The 19,390-nt window shown below is 42.0% G+C and overlaps 2 protein-coding genes across 2 annotated transcripts; both read right to left on the bottom strand.

Moving 5' to 3' along the window:
* Window positions 1-7,975: 7,975 nt before the first annotated feature.
* Window positions 7,976-8,911, bottom strand: LOC104868430 (olfactory receptor 5AN1). Its single transcript, XM_010633187.1, has one exon. It carries the CDS (start codon window positions 8,909-8,911, stop codon window positions 7,976-7,978), a length of 936 nt encoding a protein of 311 aa, XP_010631489.1.
* A 5,119-nt stretch (window positions 8,912-14,030) lies between these two features.
* On the bottom strand, window positions 14,031-14,879 carry LOC109118323 (olfactory receptor 1440; the record flags this gene model as incomplete). The annotated part of the gene is made up of 1 exon (XM_019208792.1): window positions 14,031-14,879. A coding segment is annotated over one exon (849 nt), but the record flags the coding sequence as incomplete, so codon positions are not given.
* Between the last annotated feature and the right edge of the window lie 4,511 nt (window positions 14,880-19,390).

Genomic DNA, 19,390 nt, shown 5'->3' with positions numbered 1-19,390 from the left:
TATCTTAAGGAACATAGAAAGCTTGAGGTTCTATCTTTCTGGTGAAAAGAGGAACAAGCCATGTAACAATGACTATTTAGTCACATTGGTCAAAAGTCATTACATTTCCATATTATCTATGGAGACTCATTTGGTTCTTAGTTTTCTCATGGGGTCCAGTCTCACAAGAGTTGTATGGTTTATTCTGTTTAGTGGAGGACAGTGAACAAAGAGCCATTTAAAGGCTGTGCCAAGTCTCCCATGAGTGTACATTGGCCAGGGTTGTGAGCAAGGGAAATGTAGAGGCTCTGAGAAAATGTCAAGGCTCACCCTCATCCAAGGAAACAAGGCAGAATGAATAAAGATAGTGGGGCAGCCCATCCAGCCATGGGCATGTGCTGAGAGGCACGTTCACTAAAGATGTGTAAGAAGGTGTGCAAAACCTGTTCATAAAGGGCCACGAAGGCCTCACTAGCAAACATTCACGCGTTAGATGTGAGCACAGCAACTTTACACACCATTGTAATACCACTTTATCTTTAATTTTAAAAAATATTTTTGACTGATACAATAATTGTGCTTGCTCATGGGACACAGCCTAAAGGTTTGCTATGTGTGTCTATTGTGAAATGCTCAAATCAGTCTAACTGACATAACCGTAACCCTAAACGTGTATCATCTATTAGTTGTAAAAACATTGAAACTTCTTTCTTGTAGTTATTCTGAAATATGCAGGATATTATCATGAATGGTAGTCACTCTGTTTTGCAATGGAATCCAGAATTCTTTTCTCCTGTCCTCGTGATGGTGACTCTGCTCAAGTCCCCGTCATCTCTCAACCACCCATTCTCATAACCACTGTGCTATACTCAACTTCCATGGAATTGATCTACACGAGTGAGACTTTATGGTGCTTATCTTTCTGTGTCTGGATGATTTCACCTGATATAGTGCCCTACTTGGTCACCATGTTGTCACAACGACAGGATTTTGTCCTTTCTTACGGCTGGATGTGGATGGACCTAAAGCTGACTCCACTTCTCAGCTGTTGTGAGAAGTGCCTCAAGAAACACGGAAAAGCAAGTATCTGACTTGCTAATTTCATTTCTTTTGCACATATATTCTGTGCAAAGGGTTGGTATTTTGATAAAAATTGAGTCTGCAGATCACTTTAGCAGTATTTATTCTTCCAATCCATAAACATGGGTTCATGTTTATGGTTCATTCTTATTCATTTGTTTGTCTTTTTCAATTTCATCAATGTTTTATACTTTTCATTGTAAAGATTTTTTGCCCCCATTGTTACATTGACTCCTAGGTGATTTATTTTCTGTTTGAGTGACAATCATTGAATTGTTCTCTTCTTTTTCATATAGCTCACTATAAGTTCATTCATCAGGACATACTGATTTTTAAATATTGATTTTATATTCTATTACTATGTTGATTCACTTTTTAGACCAAGAGTTGTTTGGTAGAGTTATTATAGAGATTTTTATATATAAGGTCATGTCCTTACTGTAAATTCAGACAATTTAATTTTTTCCTCTCTGACTTGCATACCTTTTCTTTCTTGCTTGCTCCTGATTTCTCTTCCTAGGAGTTCTAGTACTATGTTGAATAGAAGTGATGATAGTGGGTATCCTTCTTGTCTGATTCATTATGATGTTAGCCATAAATTTTTCACATGACCTTAATCTGCTGAGGTACATACCTTCAATATCTAACGTGTTGAAAATTTTTTATGATGTACAGGTTTTGATTTGGGTCAAATATTTTTCTACAAATATTAAATTGCTCATATAGTTTCTGTTCTTCACTCTGTACTACACTTGTTGATTTGCATTTATTGAACCATCAGTGCTTCTGTAGGATGAATTGCACCTAATCATGGTAGATGATCTATTTTTTCTCCTTTTCTATTTACTGTTAAATGGTCTTTGTAACTAAAATTCTCACTAGTATATGTTTGCAATGTATAGTGATTACAGTGAGTTTGGGGAACTGAAACCTATACATATCACATGTTGCTCATACTTACTCCTCTTTCCTCCTCACTTCCTATTTTCTCCATCTTTCCCCACGTCCTCTTCCCAACTCTACAGAGCCTAATGTCCTGTTTATTCATATGATTCTTTTATTCTGTTCTTTCAATGGCTTCTGCTTTGGATCTCTTATATTAGAGAAACAACCTTTGAGACTAATTTATTTCACTTAGCATTATGGGCTCAGATATACCCAGTTTTCTACAAATGACTCAAATTTCTGTACCTTTGTAGCTGACTAGCAGCCCATGGTGTACAAGTGCCATGCTTTATTTATCCAATCATCTGTTGATGGGCATGTGTACCACTTCCACAGCTTAGCTGCCGTGGGATGTGCACCTATCATTGTACTACGATGTCATCCATGGCTCCTCAGGGAAGACATCCAGGAGAGGTACGGCTGGGTCAAATAGAATTTTTCTTTTTTATAGTTTTTTGAGGAATCTTCACAATGATTTCCATAGTGGTTGTCCTAGTTCATATTCCCACCAACAATGTAGAAGAGTTCCTTTTTTTCTACAACCTCATCAGCATTTGTGGTTTTCAAGTCCTTGATAATGGCCATTCCTGCTGGAGTATGGTGAAATCTCAATGTGTGTGTTTTTCTGGTGAACAAAGATGTTGAACTTTATTTCATGAAATTAGAAGCAATTTGTGTTTTTCCCTTCTGCAAAGTGTGTATTCACATTAATTACCCATTTCATTGGGTTTTATCCTTTGGGAGGGGGCTTTTTTAGTTCTTTTCATATTCTACATATTAATACCCTAGCTAGCAAAATTTTTTTCCAGTTCTGTAGGTTGTCTCTTCACTTGTTGAGTTTTTATTTTGCCATGCAGAAGCTTTTTAATTTGATATAATTCCATTTGTTTATTCTCAGTATTATTTCTTGTGCAACTGGGGTTCTCATCAGGAAGTATTTGCCTATGCCTATGTCTCCAACAGTTTTACCAATTTATCCTTTCAGAAAATTCAGCATTTCTTCATTTACATGTAGGTCTTTGATTCATTTTGACTTGATTTTAATACAGGGTGAGAGATATGAGTCTATCTTTATTCTGCATGTGGACAGAGCACTGGTTAATAATTACAGTAATATCTTGGTTCACAAACGCTCTGTTTGCAAACTAAAGTGCTCAGGTCATATACAGAAATGTTCGGCAAAATTTTGCTTTCATTTGCAAACTCCGCATTGGGTGACAAACATACAACCCCGGCCATCTTCCCCGAAATCGTAAAGCAAATAAAGTTCGTACCACAGCATTCTCCTTTTCACACATACAGACCTCTTCCATACATGCAGTAGATGAAATAAGGTGGAAAGAAAGCACAGAAAGGTGTCTGGGGACACTGGGTGTGACTCGTTCTGGAGCTGCTCGAGCTTCTTCGCCCCAGTCTTTCACCAGTTGCAGCCCACAGCTTCCTGAGGTGAGGCTCTCCCAGCTTTCAGCGCTGAGTCCCCAGTCAGTGCCTGTGGGAGAAGTTCAAGCCTGGCTGGGCCAGGTGCGCCGCACTCCTGTCTCCTGAGCTAACTTGGAGACCTTGCTAAGGCTGAGCTAACTCACCTAAGTGCTTAGATGCTGGGTCCAACAAGCTACACCTCCGCCCCTAGTCTGTGACTCCTTCGTCTCGCCCAAGAAAAATCACTCCACCATGTCTCCAATAAGATACTGACAAATGTTAAATGCTCCTCCCCCATGGTTGTCCCCATATAAGCCTGTGCATTTCCTGAATAAAGCGGAAGTGTTCCAGAAACCTCCCCGGAGTCGGCCTGGAGATTCCGTGCCTTGCCCTCCCAGTCCCAGCTCCCAAACCTTGTTCCGCAAGCAGGCGCGTGGACGAGAACTGTCAAGCTCTTGTTCTGCACCTCTCCAGAGCCCCATAGGTGCTGGTTTAATCCTCGTTCTCTGAGTGATTCTCTGGCTTGCCGTGTTTCTGGCACCCTAATCTGCAAATATCTCTCTTGCTGAACCTTCTCCCAGAGGAGCGAGCTGGGAGAAGATCCTATCCCAGGAGCCTGGCCTCAGTTAGAGCCACTCCCAGAAGGCAAGTTTGCTGGGCCTGCAGTGGAAGGGTTGCTGCGGTCCAGAGCGTCCCTGCTTCACTTTCTAAACCCCCGATGCTGGGTTAGAGCTGGTGGACTTCTCTTTCAGGTTGATCCTTCCCCTGTACCTGAGCCTTCCAGTGGACCTCCACCAATTTTCCCTGCTCGCCTCTGCCTCTAGTCAGCCAGAATGGGATCTCCCTTAGGGACATTTTGGATCTAAACTCTAACAAGCATTATTTAGCATTATTTTCATCAGCTGTGTGGCTGTGGATCTCCTGCTTGCTCTTCTGCTTATATTCACCTGGCTCCTCTGCATTGGCGTGAAGAAGACCGATCAAGGATTCTCACTTCCACGCAAAACGCTAAGCCAACATCATCAGTGCAGCAACTTTACAAATTTCTCACATTTCCTAACCTGTGGTCTTCTCACCTACAATGGAAATAAAGATCATTTTCTGACAGTCATTTTTGCAAGTCGTTTTGGCAAGAATGGAATTGAGAATAAGCAAGACACTTAGGGAAAATGGATCATATTTAAAATTTTACATCCTTTACTTTTTAGAGAATATAATAGATTTTTAGTTTCACGAGATTAAAAATGATTTAATATAATTCAGTTTGGTAACTCTGATCCTGCCAGCGATGTCATTCACACGCCTTGTAAACAAATGTGAATTATACATTAGCAGACTCAACCCATGAAGTTTGTACAGCAGATGACAGTTTTTATCTTGGTTTCCCCAGAGAACTGAAGACCTAATTCTCATCTCCGTGGGCACAGACCCAGCTGTACATTTCAACAGGGTCTGAAAAGCTACAGGATTGGGATCTACTAAGTGAAGTACATCCCTGGGTCAGAACCCTGTCCTCCTCAAAAATTATTTAGACCTTGTGTGTCTATGAGAAAGTGAGAAATGGATACATATTGAAGATATACTCCTAAGTGAAATAAATAAGTCACACATGTGTAAATACCGAATAGTGTCCCTGGTGTGAATAATCTGCAATAAAACACAAGATCCTAATAAGATTACTGTCATTTAGAAATGAGAAGAAAGGAGCTAAAGGTGTAGGGAAGGTGGGATGGGTAGGGGAAGGGTAATAAGGGAAAAGAAAAAAATGTGAGATAATGAAAATAAAGTGTTTGTAGATGGGGAGGGGAGAGGGGGTGAAGGGAGGGCAGGGATAAGGGGAAAAAATGAGAATCAAGACTTGTCGTGTAGAGGTACAAGATCCCAACAATGAATGTAACTGTACTGTATCCCTAAAATGTACCAATAAACTCAATTAAATTTGAAAAAAAAAAGAAAGTGAGGCTCAAGGTGGAGCTTCCTGGGGTTCAAATCTCATTCTTATCACTTATCTTCTGGTCCAAATATTATTCCTGAAATTTTTTAATGAAAAATGGGTTTTTCTCTATTTTGAAAACATTATTAATAGGACATCATAGGAAGTATTAGAAAAAGGCAAAAGCATTCAGTATCTTAGAAGGCTTGTAGGTTTGTTTTAGAAAGATTATTTAGACCAGAAGGCCAGGTATAAAACAAATCCTAGCTGGGGATTTAACTCAGTGGCGACATGCTTGCCTTGCAGGTGCAGGGTCCTGAGTTTGATTGCTGGTACCGAAAAAATACATAAATAAGAAATAATCCTAGAGTCAACCTTTATGGTCTTCAAGAATCTGGCTCCGACTCTTAACTACTCCAAAGTGAAATTTTGAGTCATTAAGTTAAGATTCCTGGTCACTGTTTCATCCTTAGGCTCCATAGATGACAACCCTTTGAACATTCAGCTCCTCTAACTTGAGGCCCTACTTCCTCCTTGGAAGGTCCCCTTGTCTTAAATCAAAGTTGCAGAAAGAACTCAGGCCCCTCCTCTTGTCGTAATCTTCTACTGAACCCTGTTAATTCACAGAAGCTCACGATTCTTCGCACCTCTCTTTGCCTATAGGTCTATTTCACTCACCTTGGGTTTAACTATCCCTAAATGTAGAATTTATTATTTTACAGATGGGTTTAACTCCTCCTTAGACATGAGACCAGAAACCCTTTGTTATTTCTCTGTTCATTCTTATCACATGCCTTGATTGCTTATCTCTCGAGCTTAGTGACTGATGGCAGCTTTACTCTTCCCCTGATGTCACACCATTGAGAGGTTCTGAAGGGGGGACTAGGGGACCCCAGAATGACCCACCAGCTCTCTCCAGGTCCTTGCCTTCACCCCAGTAATGAATGAAGAAGTGGGACTCTTAGGGGGAAATGGGAAAGTCAGGACTGATAGAGTACAAAGAGAAAGTTTATTTAAAGAGTGGCAAATGCAGCAGAAACAAAAGAAAAGCTATCTTTTTGGCAAAGCCTTCAAATAGCTCTTCATTTACACTTCTTCACTTGATCTTAGCCAAAAGGCCGAGAAGCGATTTACACTTCTTCACTAAAGAAAATAACTCATAGATTCTTGTCAGATTTGGACCCACTAAACAATATAAGAACCAAATGAAGCTGGTGCATCCCCGTAATCCCAGCACTTGGGAGGCTGAGACAGCAGGATCACCATAGGTTTGAGGCCAGCCTGGGCTACACAGTGAGACTCTGTCTAAAAAAAAAAAAAAGGACATCATGCATCTTCAAAGACAGTATGTAAACGTAATGACCTCTGGTTTGTATCAGTTTGTTCAAACACAAGCAATTTGGCAAATCAGCAGTAGCCATTGTTATGTGTCTTGGACATGTTTTAACCAGAGCTAGAATGACATGCTTTCTGTTCTCCTTAAGATAGACACATACGGCCAGAAATGAGTATTTCATCTGTACCACTGTTTATTCCCACTTTGATGTCTTAGGCTTCTGAAAAATATAAGGACTAAACTTTAAGGTATTTTACTGCATCCATTATATTATTCTGATACAATTAAAATACTGTAGGTGACAAAATGGTAAACATACGTAGGCAATAAAAAGAATGTGCACCACTTTTCCATATTTGCTCTCAGTACCTGCAACACTGAATAAATATTCAATGACACAATTATTAGGAAGAATTCACTCAGGTCTTCTGACAACAACCTTGAACACATGTCTGAAACATCAGAAATAATTTGATAACATAATTCACTTGCTACATTAATGAAGGATAATTTTAATTTAATGTAGGAAAGTAAGAGGTACACATCATCAGATATTGCTATTGGCCATAACTTGGACTTTAAATGCCCAATGTGATCACGAATCCCTATAAGACTGCAGATGCAAGAAATCAAATCAAACCAGTTTCCTAGGTTTGCTGAAGAAACCATATCCTTCTTTCCACCCAACTTCATGATTCAAATCACCTCCTCTTCTCAAGCAATAGCTACTGGAGACAAGCATATGACCTAAACCTTATTAGGTACTTACCACTGATTTTCCTTAGATAAAACTCCCAGGACTTCTGACAGCTTTATGTATTTAAAGCGGTAGGCCCTTCTCTGTGTCAATTCCCACAGTCCAGAAGAGTACCGTGATCAACGGTAACCACCATGCCTTTCTACGCTGCCTCTCATAACCCGGAAGACAAGGCTTCTGTATCCTGAGCCTCAGCCACTGCCTTCTTGAAAAGAAGAGGCTTTAAGATTGAACAATCTTCAATCTCACGAGGAAAAGAAGAAGTTTCTAAAACTTACAGCTTCAAAGATACCTGTGGACGAAATGAAGAGGCCACTGCTCTTCATGAAAACAGCAAATATCTGGACTAAAAGATGCTGTGTTTCTGTGCCATTGGTCATCTCTCGGTCCACATTGGGGTACTGACTGTACCAAATTCAACCTTTCTCCTGATTCAGTGTGAATGTGGCAGTCTTTTAATTGTGGACATCACTGCAAGTTAAGGTGACTCTGGCAGGACAAATCTGTCAGAAATCTATCTGTGACCTCAGCAATAGACTTTCTTCTGCAACCTCGGGAAGGCATCTTTGATCTCCTTGTTCCTCAGACTGTAAATCAGGGGATTCAACATGGGGATCACCACAGTGTAGAAAACTGATGCAAATCTGTCAAAGCTGGAGGAGCCACCCGAGCTGGAGCTCAAATAAACAAAGATACTGGAAGTATAGAAGAGAGAAACAGCTGTCAGGTGAGATGCACAGGTGTTGAATGCTTTGGACTTGCCTGCATCTGACGTGATCTTCGTGATGGAGGTGACGATATAGCCATAGGAGATCATGATAACCAGGGCATTTGCGATCCCAAAGATCATGGTTAATAGAGCAGTAAGGACTTGAACAAAGAAAGTGTCAGTGCAGGATAGAGTTAGCAGTTGGGGCATGTCACAGAAGAAATGCCTGATGACGTTAGGTCCACAGAAGTGCAGCTGAAGCAAAGCACATATTTGAGACAAAGAACCTGTGAGTCCAGCCATGTAGGATCCCAGCACCATCCGAACACAGAGACTGGGTGACATGATTGAGGAATAGAGCAGTGGGTTACAAATGGCAGCATACCGGTCATAAGCCATGGCTGTCATGAGACAAGATTCACTCAGTCCCATGGTACAAAAGACAAAGAACTGCACAACACAACCTATAAAGGTGATAGTTTGCTGCTTCTGGAAGAAGTTGGAGAGCATCTTGGGGACCGTGGAGCTGACATAGCAGAGATCTATGAAGGACAGGTTACTGAGGAAGAAGTACATGGGAGTGTGCAGGTGGGAATCCATCCTTATTAAAACAAGGAGCAACAGGTTCCAGGTCAGACTTGTCATGTAGATGAGCAGGAAAGTAAGAAAGAGCACTGCTGTGATTCCGGGAAAATCTGAGAATCCCAGGAGGATGAACTGGGTGATCTCTGTAATATTTTCTTTCACAATCATTGCCTCGGTGATTCTACTATCAGGAAGGAAATAAGAGAAGGCATTAGTGATTCAAGTGAAATTATTGAATCACTACTTTTCTATCTTTCTATCTCTTCTGCCAATGAGTACTGGAAAAAGAGATATATATTCAACATCTCCCAAGACAATGTGAGACAGAAAAAATGGCTGATGTAAATATTGGTGGGAAATTTCACTAGGTGGATATGGCTAATGAAGATCCTTTCCAGTTCTGATCTAATAAAGTCATGGTCAGTTGGAGAACTTGGATGAGGTACAAAATCAGGTAAAGGAAGCCTACTGTGTTACTGGAAGGCGGAAAAGAGGTCTGGGGGACATTTACATCAGCACTACCTGTGTTGCCCAGGCTAATGTCTCCAGAATGACAGCCACCAAAAATGATGATGGGGGCTATTTGAAGACTTTCGAAGGTCTAGAGGAGTTGTACAAGAGCACTCTGTCATAACATTAAGACTCTGTTCATCTCATACTACTCAGAAGTCCTGAATCAAAACTGTATATTTAGGGCCAGGGATTTAACTCAGTGTCTTGCAAGCACAAGATCCTGAGTTCGATCCCTGGTACCAAAAAAAACTGTATATTTAAATGGAAATGATTATTATTTCTGAACAAAATTCTCAAGGGAAAATTCAAATTAGAAAGCTCCTTGCAGCAAAGGAAATTAGGAAACATAAGACGAGTATAATTTGATCTTAGGAAATTTCCCCAGCAACTCAGTAAATTATTATTTATTTAGTTCTCAATTACTTTTGCAAATGCCAGACTTTGTAGTCTTTGTCTCTTTTAACTTACATGATCCTATTATCCTCATTTTATAAAAGAAAAAAGACAGGAACAAAATTCAAGATTGCATTTTTTTAAAATTACAAAATTAGAATGGAATGCCCTTGTCCCAGAGTAATCCCTGGAATTTTATGTTTGAAAGTTATCTTTTTCTTTCCTTTTTTACTGAGGTCAGAGAATTTAACAAAGGATAAGAAGAACCAAGGAAGAGCATCACAGGAAGGCATGGAAGTGAAGGGTGGAGACCCTTGTTTCCCCTGGGTGTCCTGGAAGCTCGAAGATGCTGAAATAGCATGGAATCCACCATTGTCCATGTTGTTTTCTCTCACCTTGATCAGGGTGAAAGTGAGGCTTCTTGCAAAGGGTGAAATCTCCTAGTCCTTTTCTGAGTCACTTTTCCAATTGGACCTCTTTTATCCCTATGTTGGACCCTGAAAATGGCTGTCTACTCCCAACAAGAGAGATGACCACAAATGGAGAGCCTCTTAAATGTGCCCCTGAGAGCAGAGATGAATGGAGAGGCCAATTAGAGGAAGAAAAAGCAGGTTTTCCCTGATGATTGTTGTCTTAGGCTGCTAGGTCCCTAATGCACCCTTACCCACCTCTCCATGGTCTTACCATGATTGCAGAACTGTAGCTTTTCTTTACCAGCCTTCAGGGCATTTGAACTCCAAAGCACTTAGGGATCTTCTAGTCCACAACTCTGAATTTTCAGGTGGAAAGGTGAGGCCCGTGATCTGAAGGGGAATTTGCCCAAGAAAGCACAGCTAGCTGGTAATGTAGGGGTTATCACTTCCCTCCTCACAAAGCCACCATCATTACAGGTACATGGATACATTTCTCAAACGCTTAATCTGAATTAATCACCACGGGAGTCCTGTAAGGCACACAGGGTATCACTCCCTATGTGTCAGTGAGCAGGAAATCGAGGCACTATGGAGTATAAGAAGATGAAATGGTGACAGAGGCTCAACTGTGAATCACAACTATGAATGTTGACATCAGACTATTTGCACTGAATTCTGACTTTGGCACTTGGCAGTTGTGTGACCTTGAGCTAATTAACCTCTCCAGCAGCTATGTCACAGAGTTCCTCCTCAGTGAGAATTAAATTGAATAATGATTTAGATATGCTAGATCATAGTACAGAGCTACAATAATCAAAACAATACTGTCTCTGGCTTCCTGACTCCACCCCTCACTTCTTTGGTCCTCTACTCTTTGTAGCCCTGATGAAAGAACTCAGTCAAAACACATAGGCAGCTGTGTAGATTTATTGTAAAATAAATAAAAAAAGAATTACACCTTCCACTGAGAAAGTGGGCAGCGCCACCAAGAGGTCTGCACCAGGTAAAAGTTTAAGTACAAACAAGTTACTTCTGCTTGGGATCAGGGAACTAGGATAATTGTGATTCTTATCAATACTTTATTTAGAAGTCACTTGGAACTACAAAACGTCTTCCTGTCCCTTTCAGATGGTCAGTGTTTCCCCAAAGGCTTTCATCACATGAGAACTTATGAAAAAAGGTTGGAGAAAGATAAGTTCTTAACTTAAACCAAGTCCCAGCCCAAGGCAGGGAGGTCTTCAGGGAACATTTCTTTTACTGCTAGCACTGGGCTGAGCTATGACAACCAGGAGCGCTATGTGACTTGTCCTGGAGTGAGACAGCCAGGCACCTGGAGTCAGAAGTCATAACCTTAAATGACATTGTTCTCTCTGGGGCTGCTTTGAGTTTGAGACCTCACAAATGGTCATAAATGCATTGTGCACTGACGTGTTTTCTTTAGTTAACTGGCAATGCGTGCTGTTTCAGATCCAACCCCACTTTGTTCCTCAGGCCTGCTGATGTCTAACTAACATAAAAGCACTCATAAGCAGGGGAACAAGACAGTGTCCAGAGTCAACTCGGAACTTAAGTAGTCATCAAGTTTTCAATAAGTGCACAGAAGACATAGTGGGGAAAGAATATTCTCTTTAACAGATGGTACCATGAAAAGTATATTTACACACACCAAAAAGTTCTTATACAGTAGGCCCTTATCTTACAGTACACACATGAGTCAACACAACATGGAAAAAGTCTAGCTTGAACAAAAGACTCCAAACAAAAGACTTGAACAAAAATCTCCAAGAACATACACAGAAAAAACTCCTCAACCTTGGCCCTAACAGTGATTTGGATCATACCAAAAGCTCAGGATACAAAAACAAGAAAAAAGAAATGAGACTATATCAAAATAAAAAGGAAATATTTAACAAAAAAAACTACTGACTTGGAAAAATATTTGCAAACCACATTTCTGATATTGGGTTAACAAGAACCTATACAGCTGAAAAGCAAAATAGAATGCAACAGGCAGGGACCTGAATCACATTTGTTCAAACATCATTTAAAGTAGCCAAAGGGTGTACGAAAAGACGTTCATCGTCATTTATCATCGTGAAAGTACAAGTCAAAACCACTATGATGTATCACCGCAACTCTTTTAGGTAAGCTATGATTTAAAACACACACACACACGATAGATGCTGCCAAGTGTGTAGGGAAAAAGGAAACATCAGGTGTCGTTGATGAGAAAGTTACAGGAAGCATTATGGAGTTTCCTCCAACAATTGAATCAGAAAGAGCATACGGTCCAATCCCCTCCTCAGAGTGTATGCCCAAAGAACGTGAAAACACAGCCTTGTCATCTGCATGCACACTGCAGCGTTAGTCATGGTAGCTGAGGTATGGTGATTAATGTTCTCAATCCCACTCTGCAAAATGTTGTAAAATGCAGGCGACATTTCTTGGGTAGCCAGCATTTCTGAATAAAGTGCATAGAAGTGATTTCTTTGACCCCAAGAGTAAAGGCAGAAAGCCATCAGTTGTGGCAGCATTTCTGAACTTTCACTAAAAATACCTATGTAAGGTTCTTCCTACAAATGTCAGTTTCGAGGGAAGGTGTTTTGGGTGAAAGGAACTCATGTACTCTTCCATTTATCAGGATTACGTGGATATTCCAGACCAGGTCCCATTCTTGGTTTAATCTGCTTAAACCAACCTTACCTCTAGCAAGAAAGGGCAATGAGCTAGTTAAATGCTCTGTTACTGATGGTGAGGACTTATAAGTTCCTTCTGACAGTGGTTATGACAATCTAACTCTTTAATGTCTTCATGAGATAGTCTGGAGGAATAGCACTGAAAGGTGCAGTGGAATCTGAACACAGTGGCTGACCGACAGTTGAGACGTCTTGGTCAATAAGATGGGCTTATATTTTATAGGCCATACTGTCTGAGGTTTGCAGTGGATTGTTGCCTACCCTGGCAGGATCATAGAAGGCCTTGGTATTCCCCAATGTTCTACCTGTAAAATGGAGATAATTTCACAACTCCCAATCATATATGGAAAAGGAATAATAAAATCTATGTGATAAAACAACATGAAGAGTTAAGTATCATATAAATTCTCCACTACATATATATATATTAGATTCAGCCTAAAAACATTGGTCTGAAGAAAGAGCTCTAGACTTTGTAAAAAATTATCTTGGCAGACCCTGAGTGTCCTTGGCCCCATGGGTCTGACGATCCGCCACTCGCTGGTCAGAGTCAAGACCCCGAGCTCCTCCCCGTGCTCAGCCTCTGGAATCAGGCCCTGCTCCCCAGACACAGACATCATTCTGAGGTCTGCCTGGCCTCTGAGAAGCCACCAGGGAGCTTGCTCCCACCCGTCTGAGCCCAGAAATTGCACACTTTTGCTTCTTTCTTTCCAGACAAACGGAAACTACCCAATCCTTCACCTCCAAAGTGTTCCCTTCCTCCAATGATTGCTTTTCTCCCATTTCTTTCTCACAATTCACTTTGTTGTATGGGCTCAGTGTGTGAAGCAGAAAGAAAAGTTTAGTTAGGAAGAAATCCAGAGGAAGACTGTCCATCCCCACTATGACTCTCTCCTATCCTGTCCTTCCTGTCCTTCTGTTCCTCCTCCTTATTCTCCTCCTCCTTTTTCTTTCTCCCTCTGTCCTTCTGACTCTTACACACACACACACACACACACACACACACACACACCCCTGTGCTAAGACTAAAGTTATCAGACTCCTTTTAAACTTATTTTTAATGTTCACATATTTGTGTTATGCATTATATTTTACTTATTACACCTTAAATATGTATCCTTAACAATTACAAGAAAGAAAACCAGTGAAGAAAAGAATAGGCCTCATGGCGGCATAGGCGCCTCTATATTTCTCTAAGTCAACCATCTCTCAAAACATAATCTGTTTTCAAAAACATAATCACATTGAGAGTTTTGTCCGCCTGGGTTCTTGTCACAGAAACTGGCCTTTTAGAGCTGTGTTCAAAGCCAGTGACACTGCCAGAGACACATCTCGCACAGGCAGCTGAGCAACGACTGCAGGGAGCAAAGGGGCCAGATTCGCACTGCTCTCTACCTGGCTATGCTTGCAACCTACAAATGGTCTCTTCAGTATTCTCAGATCTGCCTTCCTTCCAGGGGTAACGATACCAGCCTGGACCAAGGAAAGAGCCAAACCAATGAAAATAGCTGACAGAAAGACAATCAGCTGGCTGATGTAAGGGTGGGAGCAAGACAAAATAATAATCTGCGGTATATCACAGAAGAAATATTGAATGGTATTCAGCCGACAATAGTAGAGATGAAAGCAAGGCACTGTTTGAGCTAAGCTGCTAAGGAAACCAGTCCCAGAGACCCCAGCGACCATCTTCTGACAGAGGCGTGGCGCCACGATGGCTGAGTACTGCAGGGGCCTCCCAATGGCCACGTATCTGTCATAGGCCATGGCAGCCGAGAGGCAGCCCTCGGACATGCCCATCCAGGCCAGGACGAAGTACTGAGTGGCACACACAAGGAGGGAGATCGTTTTCTCACCTCTGAAGAAATCTGAAAGCATCCTGGGGCTGAGAGAAGAAGAATAGCAGATGTCTATGGATGACAGGAAGCTAAGGAAAAAGTACATAGGTGTACGCAGGTGGTCGCCCGTCCTGATGAGGATGATGAGGCCCAGGTTCCAGGCCAGAGTGACAAGGTAGACCCCCAGGAAGACAGGGAAGAGGGTGAGCTGCAGCTCCCTCCAGTCTGAGAGTCCCGGCAGGACGAACGTGGCCACAGAAGTGCGGCTTTTATTCCCATCCGTAAGTCAGCTGCCGAGAAATAGGTGAGAAGTAGATGGTGTTGCTCATGAAAGCTAAAAAGGAACACAACACATCTTTCTCTGTCATGCATCTGTTTGTATATACAACCCTACACTGGAAATGCTAATTTGTGCCTTCTGGCCACCAGCACTCACTGATCCCCTTTACTTGTTTTTTAATTAAATGTATTGGTACATTTTAGATACACATACCGATCACATTCATCACAGGGAATTTGCACCTGTACCTGACATATCTTGATTCTTCTTTTCTTCCCATTCCCCTCTCCTCCCTTCAACACCTTCTTATTTACAAAAGCTTTGTTTCCATTTTTTCCTTCTTTTCTCTTTTTTTTCTTTCCCTTTCCTTTCCCCTTTGAAAATGTTTCCTGAAGATATATTTTCACTCTGCCCTTGGTAACAAAAGATGCTCATCAGGCATCATTTCTATGACCTCTCTTAAATCTTGTCTTAATCTCATATTTTCCTGTGTCAGGGTGAGCAAATCAATGATGCTCTGGTGACCGGACAAATCAGAGAGCTACTGTCTCCTCTCTGTGAGGTGAAACAGGGCAGTTCTGCTCAGGCGCGGCTCTGTGACTCACTCAGTCCTTGAAGAAGGCTGAGTCACTCTGGGCTTCACATGTGGAATGCGGATGCTGGAGTAAATGCTTTTTAAATCTCTGGAGAGCTAACACCGAGTCAGCCTGTAGCTGTGGAGATTTTTCAGGTCCGTAAGCTGCCTTCGTACAGCCTGGAAAATAGGAGACTAATGCGCTGAGACAATGGGGAGACCCCTCCCTCGGAGCAGCTTCAAGATGGATGTGACAGACACCAGCAAAGCTCCTGAGAAGTCAGCTGAGACAAGACGGAGAGAACTTTCCGTCTGTGTGCACAGTTCTCTCTGCTCAATCGACATAACTATGAATTAATTGTCCAGGATAATAACTCATGATCATCTTTGGGTCAGTGAGACTTTTCAAAAATATTCTAGAATCTGTGGACCTTCCACCGAGCACACTGCACCACTTAGCACCTTGGTATCCAGTTTTGTTGTAGTCTTGGTCACCTGACAATTGTCAGTCATTCCCAGGTTAACAGTTATTCAACAAAGGAGCTTGGCGCGAACTAATGTGAGAGTTAGAACCTCGGGCAATGACTTGGGGATGGGAAACGAGCACAAGAGGAGACCCTTTTCCCTTTTTCACTTTGAAGGTAGTCTGGGAAAGGCGAACCGCTCAGTCTTCCACCCAGATGGTAACCAACCAAAAGAACATGTTTGCAGGCCCCTGTGCCCCTCTTCCAGGTGCCATTGCAACTGTGCTCTCTGGATAGTTAATAGGAACTCCCAAGCCATACATATTTTCACTCAGATGAGCTCAAGCTACATAGAAAATCAAGGGAGGCTTTGAAAGACAGAAAATATCTATCAAATATGGTTTGAAAGAGTTTAAGTGTAGAAATATCTATCACTCTTGGACACCTCCTTCGAGAAAGGCTATTATGTCCACATAATAAATTATATCTATCAACAAATGTGTCATAATTAGCCATCTAAACTCTTCTTCTTCTTCTCCTTATACCTTTTCCAGTCTCCTAGTTCTAAATATGAAGAAAAAGAGAAAATACCCCTAAAATCATAAATGTATTCTCAGAGAAGTAAGATGAAGGCATCCTCTTCCCAAAATCACATCCATCACTACTACCCTGAAGGGTCCAGTTGTGTCACTAAGATTGTGGCATTTTGGGAGTTCCTGTTTCAGTGTGCTAGGATTGTCCCTTACTCCAACCCGTACATAATCTGATACTGCCATCCCTCACACACATTCCTGTCAACATCCAGGCCTTAGGCCATAGGGTTCACCAGACCCCTCCTGGAAAAATGCAGCCCACTCCACAGCCCACTCAAGTTTTTGCTTTCTTGCCAGATCTCTAATTGAGGAATTTATTTGCTTTCTCATTAGTTTTTCTATGAAAAGAAATGTGTTTTAAATTTTATCTAATGTCCCTTATAGTTTCTTGGAAGGTATAACCTACCATTTTCCTGAAAAATATCTACAAAAATGGTTTCATTAAAGTCTGGGTTCTTCTAGTTTATCGTCAACCAATTTTTCTAAAATACCCAGGCTCTTTGATTTGATACTGTGCCTTAAAAGCAAGGCACAGTATCAGATGGCTAACATTTAAATACACACTCTATTCCAGGTGATATTCTGAATCTTTTATGTTTTAATTTGTCCAATAGCCCTATATACTTCTGTTTTCTCATTTCGTAGATAAGGAGACTCTGATCAGAGAAGTAAAAAAATCTCAAGATTACACAATTCATGAAGAACATGCCTCCCTTCTTCAGGTCAAAGCCAGGGACTCCAGCTCCAGAGCCAACTTCTAAAAGACCTTACTTTGTTGCCTCATAAAATGAGTTAATTGTTACGTTGATCTTACTTTCAACAACTATCACAAGCAAAGCACTCCTCTAGGTAGTTGGCATAAGGCGAAACCTCTGGTGAGAACTTCGTATCCCAGTAAGATGAAAAATGTGTGTGGAGTCATACGATAAACAAGGATTGATGTGAACCATAAGAATGACGGAGACAAAATTCTGCAGGTGACCAGCAGCTGAGGTCAGCAGGAAGTTAGAGACTAGAGAAGACTCATGGATTCTCTGCGGCAGAATTTCTCACAAAAGGTCTTGCAAATGGCTGCACCTATTTCAGAAAAAATGGTACAAATAGGGCCATGACAACGTAAGTGGACATGCCCAAAATATGACCACATGTCTCTTTATATGGATGTTCCTTCAGGAAGAGAAGAGAAGAGAGGCTGGCTCACCCAGGAAGTGACACTAAGTTAAGCTCATTCATCCTTTTTGAAGAAAAAGATGTGGGAAGGTATACAACATTTTGCAAAACCTGAGGGTATACCTGAGGAAGACGGACATCTTGGCATTCAGACGGCCACCGCCATAAAATTTGTGCCACCAGACACCCAAGAGAGAAAATCACCACCGCAAATTCTACACAGAGACCTGTGTTATCCCCGGATGCTGCTGTTAACCTCAGGGACATCTTTTAATTGCCCCTGTGCTTCTCCCAGTCACTCTAGGTTTTATCATTTCCAATTAAACCTTGTTTTTAGTCCTCTCTCCCTTTATGAAGGATGCCCAAGCTTTCTTCTTTTGTTTCAGATAAGGCTTCTCTTGGGATAAAGTTGATCTTGGTTCTCTCTCCTCCACTCTCCTCATACCATCCTTGGTGTAATGAACTCTTCCCCCCACCAAACCTGACCACTATGTGACCTTGATGCACAAGGGAGAGAAGACCTAGAATGATGACGTGACAAAGTGTCCCCTCTGAAATGCTCCTTTGTCATCGGTATTCCTGATATTTACTTGGTTAACACTGGACAAGCCCAACATGTTTAAACCAAAGCTGGGTAAGAGACAAACTCCACAGGACTTTGTCTTTCAGGAGCAATGCAGACAGGATTGGTCTTAGAAGACGGTGCTACATATATTTTTCTACTCCTTTCCTTTTGTTTTCTTTTCCTGACACTCTCAGCATTTTAATCATTTAGAAGTCCCTCACAGTGGGCTGTGGTAACCTTGTAGTCCAAGCACTCTGCAGGCAGCAGCGGGAGGGTCACTTGAGCCTGGGAGATCTAGACCAGCCTGGGAAAAATAGCGAGGCACCCATCTTGGAAATAAAGAAAGCCTCTCTCTCCCTGTTGTCTATGCAAATTGACACATAACACATAAAACTACGTGCATCAATGGGTACAGTGCGCTAGCTCGGTACACCGTGCATCGTATAATGCTTAAATCAGGTCAAAAGGGTTTGGCTCCTCGCACACTTGTCATTATTTCAAGATGAAAAGTTTCTTCTAGCTGTCTGAAATATACTGCGCTTTGTGTCGGCACTGTGTTTACCCTACTGTGCCTAAACAACCTTGCGCAAAAAGAACAAAGCAATGAACGGGCTTTATACTCCCCAACCCCAAAACACACTGCACCTCCTTCATCGCCCAACACGTTCACCTCGGCTGCACTGGGCCCACCTAGCTGAGGTGTCACAACCCCCCAAGTGGTCTATGAGCAGCTCCAATTCAACTTTTGAAAAGGAACGAACCAGGTAGGAGAAGCTCCTCCTAAAAAACCCCACCATCTCCCTCCTTGGTCTATGTTCTCTCACTTTAGACATCAATTCCATTAACCCGAGGTTCCCAGCCTCCCACCCCACCTCAGCCCGCTCAAGTGTTCGGACACCACCTGCATATACAGCTCGCGCTTCCACGGACTGCTCTTCAGACCAAACGAGCAGCCTCAAAAGATGTCCCGGATGAACCTTCAAGAAAGAGACTGGGCCACTTGCAGACCTGTGAAGTTCTGCCTGCCCCGAAGCCGTCCACGGTGGAACCCACCTGAGTTCTGGGGAAGATCTCTCCCGCGACACAGCTCCGGCTGCCTTCCAGGGGCGCCCTCTTCCTCGGGGTTCTGAGTTGAACAACTCAACGCCGGG

This window comes from Fukomys damarensis, unplaced genomic scaffold (assembly GCF_012274545.1).
Source record: "Fukomys damarensis isolate Sample0158 unplaced genomic scaffold, DMR_v1.0_HiC HiC_scaffold_27, whole genome shotgun sequence".
Lineage (NCBI taxonomy): Eukaryota > Metazoa > Chordata > Mammalia > Rodentia > Bathyergidae > Fukomys > Fukomys damarensis.
Note: the sequence above shows the minus strand (reverse complement) of the source record. Positions and strands in the feature narration are given on the sequence as shown.